Raw genomic sequence first — 8,689 nt, forward strand, 5'->3', positions numbered from 1 at the left:
GCTTCAGTGGGTTTTTATGGAAGTTTATGGAGTTGAGCTCCAGGCTGCTGCTTTCAAAGGTTCCACATTGATGTCTTTCAGTTTATCTCACACATCTGGACTATGCAGACACAGAAAGAATTATGACTGAAAAGCTCCACAATCAGGTGAATGGGACAGAGTGGTCCTGGAAGAACCTGAACACGCTGTGCTGGGCCATCGGCTCCATCAGCGGCGCCATGCACGAGGAGGATGAGAAGAGGTTCCTGGTCACAGTGATCAAGGTGGGCTGGGCACAGCCAGCAGCCTGCTCACACCCCAGGTTGTGCTGCAGAAACCAGACTTGCAGAAATACTGCTCTGGCAGCTTAGAAAGCTGCCCTGGTGGAGAAGAACAAATTAATGGGAAGCCTTCATCCTGAATTTAGGGGGGATGAATAAATTAGTGATGAACAATGCATCGATCCAAGGAGCCTTTTCATCAGATAAAGTTTAGTTTATGGTTAAATGTGTTCTTTGGGGATGCAGAAGAGATGGAAAGGGATTGCTTATGAAATCCAGCAGAGTGGCAGAGTAACCCATGGCTGTAACAAGACTTGCTCTTTTGCTATATCTGTATATTCATTGATCAAACGTTGAAGTTTGGTTAATATGTGGATAATATTTTTACAAGAATAACAGGCATTAAAATGTCATACAAAGATGCTTACAGAATATTTTTAGTCATACAGAAGATGTAGTTTAATTTCTTCTATTTATGTGGAGTCTGTATTTTTATCTATCAGCTACTCAGCCAGTACTGAGTAGTGTAAGGCTTGTTGAACTCCCCCTGCAGGAATCCTCAGTTATAATGTAAAATGGAGATTCCTTAGTTTAAAACAGTGATCAGGGTTTGGATAAAACTTAAATGATTGCATCATCCCAATCTTAACAGACTTGTTTGGGTTTTTATTTCTTTGTTAGGATTTTGAGCTAGATTGTGGGCAACCACCTTTAATATAGCTGCTTATGCTTATGCTTGTAATGCTTTTGATGGAACAAGACAAACTTGAAGAGAAACCTAAGAATCTGTTGTGTTGTAGGATCTCCTGGGACTCTGCGAACAAAAGCGAGGGAAGGACAACAAAGCCATTATTGCATCAAACATAATGTATATAGTAGGTCAATACCCACGGTTTTTGAGAGCTCACTGGAAATTTTTGAAGACAGTAGTCAACAAGCTGTTTGAATTTATGCATGGTAATTATCTGCTTTTTTGATTTGCTGTTTTAATTATTAAAAAAAGTGCCTATACATGGAGAGGAAAAAATACAAAGCAGTAACTGCCTGAATTTCTTTTAGAAACCCACGATGGTGTCCAGGACATGGCTTGTGATACCTTTATAAAAATAGCACAAAAATGCCGCCGACACTTTGTCCAGGTTCAGGTGGGAGAGGTCATGCCATTTATTGATGAAATCCTGAACAATATTAACACAATCATCTGTGACCTTCAGCCACAACAGGTAGGTTCTGTTTGGGGTTGGGGATAATTCCTAAAGATTAATGCACAGTTCCTTCCTGTTGAAATGTGGGGGTGTTTTGCAAGGGTTGAATTATATTCTTCAGTTTTTATTAGGGACAGTGGCAGGGTATGAATGCCATGATCAAGATGCCTTGCTGAGATGTCATTTGGAATGTTTGGAAGGAGAATTAAAGTGCATTTAGTTGGAATTTTGATTTCTGGAGTGTCTTCAAGAAGACTCCATGTAACTTGGTGATTCTGCTTTGGGAAAGAGCAATATCCTTCTCTAACAGTTTATACCTACAGCCCTTGTATTTGGGAAGGAGGGAGTGAGGAACAATCCAAAAAGGGAAAATGAAAAATCCAGTCCTTTCCAAAAAAGGAGCAGTGTGCACCTGCACACTGAATGCACTGAAACTTCAGGCAGAGTGGATCTGGCACCTGGAAGAAGATACTTCCAGGGTTGATGGGAGCCAGTGCACAGTTCAAACATGTCTGGTAGAACTGAGTTTTCCCTCAGTCCTTTCTAACCTTGCTGTTTGTGGTGTTGCTGCTGCCCTCAGGTGCACACATTTTACGAAGCAGTTGGATACATGATTGGGGCACAGACAGACCAGAGTGTGCAGGAGCACCTGATAGAAAAGTACATGTTGCTGCCCAACCAGGTGTGGGACAGCATCATTCAGCAGGCAACAAAGGTGAGCTCTTGCATTTCAGTGTGTTCTGTGTTCAGGTCAAAAACCCTGCTAAATGTGTGCCCTCCCCTGGCTGTGTTTTTACACTGAGTGCACAGAGTTGGGCTGGACTTCATTGCATGATGGCTGAGAGAGAGATCGATGTGACAATGGAGGTGTTGTTTTGGGAGAGGAGACTTAAATGACAAAATAAATACCTGTTTAAATTTGATTTAAAGCACAATCTGTTACTGTACACAATTCTGTTACTGTACAGAATTAATTTCAGTAGTTTTTTCTGCCTCCCTTTCACTTGGCTTTTGGGTAACAGAAAAGTTAAAATGCTGAAAATACTGTTCCCTGTTCTTCATTTCTGCTCCCAGCATTCTCTTAAACAGAATTTTTTCTTTATCTTCTGTTTCCTTCAGTCTTCTGAAAATACTTATCTGTGCACCTTAAAGAACAACTGTCCTGCACCTCACAAGAGACAATCCATTTGCAGTTAATCTAATGAAGGGCCTGAACCTTAAGCAAGCTTGAGTTACTTTTCCTACCCTGACTTCTCCCAAGAACATACTGTTTCCATTGGACCCCTTCTATCTGTTTTCAACTTCCTAATCTCCTTAGTTTTTCCTCTTTCTCTAACTGGAGTAATGCTTGTAGCATTGCAGCAAATAATTCTGTGGAAAAGCAGAATTAAATGAAGTTTTATCCTGACTCTGTTGCCATGAAATAAACTGCAGGATCTCTATAAAAAGTCCATAAATTTGAGTGATCTGTTCTTTCAGGCAGTGTATAAAATAAATTGTTCAAACTTAGGCTTTTATATTGCAAGCCAAAGGGTGGTTGTGTTCACTAATGAAGATGACCTCTTAATTTTTTTCACAGAATGTTGATATTCTAAAGGATCCTGAAACAGTTAAGCAGCTTGGTAGCATTCTGAAAACCAATGTACGAGCATGTAAAGCAGTTGGCCACCCCTTTGTGATTCAGCTTGGAAGAATTTATTTAGATATGCTGAATGTGTACAAGTGCCTAAGTGAAAATATTTCTGCAGCTATTCAGGCTAATGGTAAGAAATGCCATGTTCTCCCTGAAAATGGGGTTTAGCAGTGTCTGCCTTTGGGTTCCAGAGTACATCCGAGTTAAATTAATTTTACCCTCTGAGAGAGTGGGGAAGGGCTGAAAGTGCTCACTTAAATCTTTGCTTGTTAACAGATGTTGTATTCAAATAAAGAGCTCCCAGCTTTAGAGGGAGGAAGAAACATCTCTAAATGATCGAGTTTAGGAGAATGCAGAGCACCAGGGCTGCTCACTTAGAATTGATAAGCATCTTGCTGAGATGCAGTGTAGGTAGCCTGTGTTCTTTTAGCTTGCTCTGGTTTTGAGTGTTAAAGGACTGTCTGTCAATAGGATCTTGTTCATTGCTTCAGAAAATGTCAGCAGGCTTTGGGATGAGAGTGCTGCTCCAAGGCTGTCTTGCAGAAATGTAATGCGTGAAGATGCCTGAAAGTCCTGGTAAAGCAGGCTTGCAATCACAGGAGGAATTCTCAATTATCTCCCTTATTTTTACCAGCTAACTTAGGGCCTGTGGCATCTCAGCAGAATGTGCTGAATGTAGTAGCCCATTACAGGATGAAATGAGTCACTTGCTGAATTCTGTGCCAGTTTTCTGGCCAGTGCACAGGATGTACCTGGGAACTGGAATGTTCAGAGCAGCTTGGGAACTGCGCAGCTGCTTCACCTTGAAGTGGCTTCTCGGAATTCAGAGTAGAACTGGCACAGAAATCAATGGCTTTTCATTCAGCTGATCTAATGGCCAGGATTCATCATTGCCAGACACACAGAAGTTGAGGAAGCAGTTGCTGGGGCTGAGGGCTTGGTGAGCTGGAGCAGCAACTGCTGTGATTGCATCTGAGAATGTTTTTACAACTGGCAATGATTAAAGACAAAGAAAGTCTTTAATATCATACAGATATAACAATCAAGTATTCTCTATTTTGTTAATATCAAGTTAAGTTGGTGGGGGTCTTTTTCTGGTGTTTGTTTTGTTCTGGTTTTTTGTTTGTTTTTTGGTTTCTTTGGGTTTGTTTGTTTTGGTTTTTTTGTTTGGTTTGGGGTTTTTTTGGCACCTCACACAATTAACTGAAGCTTTAAAATTTTCCAGGTGAAATGGTAACAAAGCAGCCCTTGATTAGAAGTATGAGGACTGTAAAAAGGGAAACTTTAAAATTAATTTCTGGCTGGGTGAGCAGGTCCAATGATCCGCAGATGGTAAGTGGATGCATTTTGTACAAATAACCCCTGAGACAGTTGTTGGTCACAGGAACTTGCTTCAGGAGGTGTGTAAAATATAGTGGAGCAAGGGGAATTAGAAGAGGTAAGCCTGAGCAGTGCTTGAGATACTTCAGTTGATTTTAGCTGGGAGTAATCATAAAGGGAGACAAGGAGATGTAAGATGGAGACAGAGGATGGAAACTTCAACTTACAGAGAAGTGTCACCTGCAACTGAAGGAGGGACTAACTTGGCTGCTGACTGTGCTGGAGACTGTGCCCAGCAGCTGCTCTGCCATAACCTGGCTCACTCTTGCACCCAGGTAGCTGAGAACTTTGTTCCTCCGTTGTTGGATGCAGTTCTCATCGATTACCAGCGGAACGTGCCGGCGGCGCGCGAGCCCGAGGTGCTCAGCACCATGGCCATCATTGTCAACAAGCTGGGGGTGCACATCACTGCTGAAATACCTCAGATCTTCGATGCTGTCTTTGAGTGCACATTAAACATGATCAACAAGGTATTCATGTTTGAAACCTGGGATGGGGCATCTCTCTCTGAGCATCACTGGGATCTTGGGATTGATGGGTTTTTTTCCAGTCGCAGAGCGTGTTTGTGGCACTTGACAAGATTTCTGCTCAGATGAATGTAATTGTTTTATAGTTGAGCTGTCTAGTTAGGTATCTTATATTGCTTTAGATTTCTTTGGTTAGCTCTTGATTTAAGCCATTAGTCATTTTTCTGGGGCCTTGGAGTGCTGCACTTCTGCAGGCAGAAGTCAAATGTCAGTGTAGGACAAAGTGCTAAAATTGATAAATATTTCGAGTGTAAGAGCACCACTACTGCTCAGTCCAGTGTTTCCTCACTAAGTGTGCACTGTGTACTGACTTGCTCTGTTTGGAAGATGCTATCATGGAACTTAAGGAGACTTGGCTTTTTTCCCCTTTCCCTTCTAGGACTTTGAAGAATATCCTGAACATAGAACAAACTTCTTCTTGCTACTTCAAGCTGTAAATTCTCACTGCTTCCCAGCCTTCCTGGCCATTCCACCTGCACAGTTCAAACTTGTCCTGGATTCTATTATTTGGGCTTTCAAACACACAATGAGAAACGTTGCAGATACAGGTAAATGGAAGTGTTTAATACAGATCAGAGTTTTTCTGATAGAATGCTGGTTTTTTTCTTCCTTTTCTTTCATCAAGCGTAGCATATTGTTCACATGAATGTGCAATTCCTCTGTCTCAGCTCCGAGGTGTCAGCCAGGAATCCATGGATGGGCTGAGATGTTTGGTTGTTGTTATTTCTGTAGCTGGAAGAGAGCAGTGTTACAGTTTCTTCTTGCTTTCTTTGCCACATGAGCATTGGCACTCTTCTGAAATGGCTGAACATTTTAAGCAGCGGCTTAAAATGGTGCCACAAAAAACTGTGGAACAGTGATTCTTGTAGCTATTTGGGGATGGGGAGAAAGGATGTTTTTCAGTAGAATTTCACCAAGTAAAGTAATTGAAGTTTCCATTTAAATCTAAATATTGAGACATTTTTTCCCTGTTTTAAGCTCTGGGAGATGGGTGCCCAGAGCTTCTTTCCCTGTTTAAACAGCCAACATTTGTCTGGATAGAGGATTTTGCTGATCAAGAAGTGTGATTGGCTCTTTATGCTAATGATATGCTAATATAGTATAATGAAGCCAGAGGGGCGTGGCATGCCTGGGAGGCAGTGTCCTCTAGTGCCAGCCTGGGCAGTGCCTCACACACCCGTCACGTGTGGGCACCCTGCTGCCCATTGGGGTTTCTTGGGCTTTGCAAAAGGCCAGAATCTCCCAGCTGTTGGAATATTGCTCTCCTGGTCACTGTCCATGCCTGTTGTGCAGGACTGCAGATCCTGTACACCCTGCTGCAGAACGTGGCGCAGGAGGAGACGGCTGCCCAGAGCTTCTACCAGACCTATTTCTGTGACATCCTGCAGCACATCTTCTCCGTGGTCACAGACACCTCCCACACTGCAGGTGAGCAGGGCCCCTGCTTCAAAGCACCCTGAGCAGCACAGTCATGGCTCACATGCTGTCTGAATAACAACTGCTGCTCAATAACAGCTGCCTGTGTGTGCCTTTGATCTGCAGGTTTGACAATGCATGCGTCAATCCTTGCCTACATGTTCAACTTGGTAGAAGAGGGAAAGATCAGTACTCCTTTAAACCCTGGCAGCCCAGTGAACAACCAAATGTTTATTCAGGAGTATGTGGCTAATCTCCTCAAATCTGCATTTCCTCACCTGCAAGAGTAAGTGTGCCACGATTCATTCATGCTTCTGGTGGGTTTTTATTTCTTGAAGCTTTATTTCAGTTTTTATTCTAACTGCTGTGTTTGCTGTTAGTGCCCAGGTGAAGCTGTTCGTAACAGGGCTCTTCAGTTTAAACCAGGATATTCCTGCCTTCAAGGAACACCTAAGGGATTTCCTGGTCCAAATCAAGGTGTGTTGGGCATGCTTTTCTCAAGAAACTTAAAGTTATTTTCAACAGGATGTTGTTGGAAAGCTTTAGACAGTGTGGAGTTAGTGCTTGTTTGAGAAATAGAAGTTATTTTGCATCTTTTTAAAATGCAGTGAGAACTCTGTCCAATGGCTTGTGTGACTGAGTAGTGTTCATGGAACCTGTTTCACTGGGATTTCACTTACAAATTGGGTTTGAACATCATTGCTTGTGTTATGCTTTGTGCACACAATCCTTATGTCTTAGGACAACTGCAAAACTAAATCTAATGGGAAATAAGTTTTTAGTTTTCAGTTTAATCTAATGGGAAATCTGTTTTTAACCAGATTTTTTTTTCATTCTACTTGGAATTGGGACCAGTTTTGAAATTCACTACACTAATGCTATGCCTTTATTTTTTTCTAAGAATGCTGGAATGATAAGATGGCAGGAAATAGTTTGTTAATTAGTTTTGAGATTGCAATTGTCAGGTATTTCAGAATTGTAATGACTCTGCTTTAATGGTGGTAGACTCCAGCTGCTGGGTTTGGCATTCCATTCTGTAACACAGTGACCATCTTTAAACATTGCTTTACACTGGTTGTGACCTTAGGAACAGAAAGCCATGCAAGTAGCCTGTCAGGGAACAGGAAGGGAAGATGTTCCCTGTATAATTTTGGAAGCTATTACTCTGCCTTAAGCACTTGACAACAAACTGATGGTTTTGTGTGAATTATCCCAGGAATTTGCAGGTGAAGACACATCAGACTTGTTCTTGGAGGAGAGAGAAACAGCCCTTCGGCAGGCTCAAGAGGAGAAGCATAAACTTCAGATGTCTGTACCTGGCATCCTTAATCCACATGAAATTCCCGAGGAGATGTGCGATTAAAACAAAAATAAAACAAGTTTTGCAGTTTTCTTTCTGTACAGCTACTTTGTTGTGATAGAAGAAAACAGCACTTGGATATTTGTTGACCAAAATGATGCCAATTTGTAAATTAAAATGTCACCTAGTGGCCCTTTTTCTTATGTGTTTTTTGTATAAGAAATTTTCTGTGAAATATCCTTCCATTGTTTAAGCTTTTGTTTGGTCATCTTTATTTAGATTTGCATGAAGTTGAAAATTAAGGCATTTTCAAAGTAATTACTTCATGCCCATTTTGTGGCTAAGGGGAAAATAGGCAAAGCGTAACTTGTAAAAGACTATATTGCAAAATAATACAATTTCCTGTCAGAGTATCGATTTTTAATTCGGAGTCATTTTCTTTCTAGTCTGTCCTGCAGTCTAGGAGAAAAGGTAAAGAGTAAAGCAGACAGAATTAATTAATTGTTAAGCAGAGGATCCTAGTGCTGCGTTTGTTCTGATCAGTTAGCAGCTTTCTGGACTGAGTGGTAAGGCTATAGGCTACGTGTATTTGCAAGTTGTATGGCAAGTTTGCAGCAAGATCATGTGCATATCATCCCATTGTAAAGCAACTTCTAAAGAGTATGGGAACACAGTACAGTTAGTTATTTTTACACAGTTCTTTTGTTTTTGTGTGTGTGCTGTCGCTTTGTCGACAACAGCTTTTTGTTTTCCTCAATGAGGAGTGTTGCTCATTTGTGAGCCTTCATTAACTCGAAGTGAAATGGTTAAAATATTTATCCTGTTAGAATAGGCTGCATCTTTTTAACAACTCATAAAATAAAAAAAAAACTGGCTTTTGAGATGACTTATACTAATTTACATTGTTTACCATGCTGTAGTGCTTAAAGAACACTACTTAAGAGCAAAATAAACTTGGTTTACATTTA

General features: G+C 41.2%; 1 protein-coding gene across 3 annotated transcripts in view; it reads left to right on the top strand.

Annotated features, from left to right (window-relative positions):
- XPO1 (exportin 1) overlaps positions 1–8,689 on the top strand; it is a 34,108-nt gene extending 25,419 nt beyond the window's left edge. For all 3 annotated transcript variants that reach the window (XM_058802876.1, XM_058802877.1, XM_058802879.1), the window contains 12 exons: positions 82–263; positions 1,061–1,217; positions 1,320–1,483; positions 2,046–2,180; positions 3,045–3,228; positions 4,324–4,430; positions 4,754–4,948; positions 5,385–5,553; positions 6,299–6,433; positions 6,548–6,707; positions 6,802–6,898; positions 7,638–8,689. In XM_058802876.1, the coding sequence (XP_058658859.1) occupies positions 82–263; positions 1,061–1,217; positions 1,320–1,483; positions 2,046–2,180; positions 3,045–3,228; positions 4,324–4,430; positions 4,754–4,948; positions 5,385–5,553; positions 6,299–6,433; positions 6,548–6,707; positions 6,802–6,898; positions 7,638–7,784 (1,832 nt within the window). In that variant the 3' untranslated portion in view covers positions 7,785–8,689. The remainder of the gene's footprint in view (positions 1–81; positions 264–1,060; positions 1,218–1,319; positions 1,484–2,045; positions 2,181–3,044; positions 3,229–4,323; positions 4,431–4,753; positions 4,949–5,384; positions 5,554–6,298; positions 6,434–6,547; positions 6,708–6,801; positions 6,899–7,637) is intronic.

This window comes from Ammospiza caudacuta, chromosome 3 (genome assembly GCF_027887145.1).
Source record: "Ammospiza caudacuta isolate bAmmCau1 chromosome 3, bAmmCau1.pri, whole genome shotgun sequence".
Classification (NCBI taxonomy): Eukaryota; Metazoa; Chordata; class Aves; order Passeriformes; family Passerellidae; genus Ammospiza; species Ammospiza caudacuta.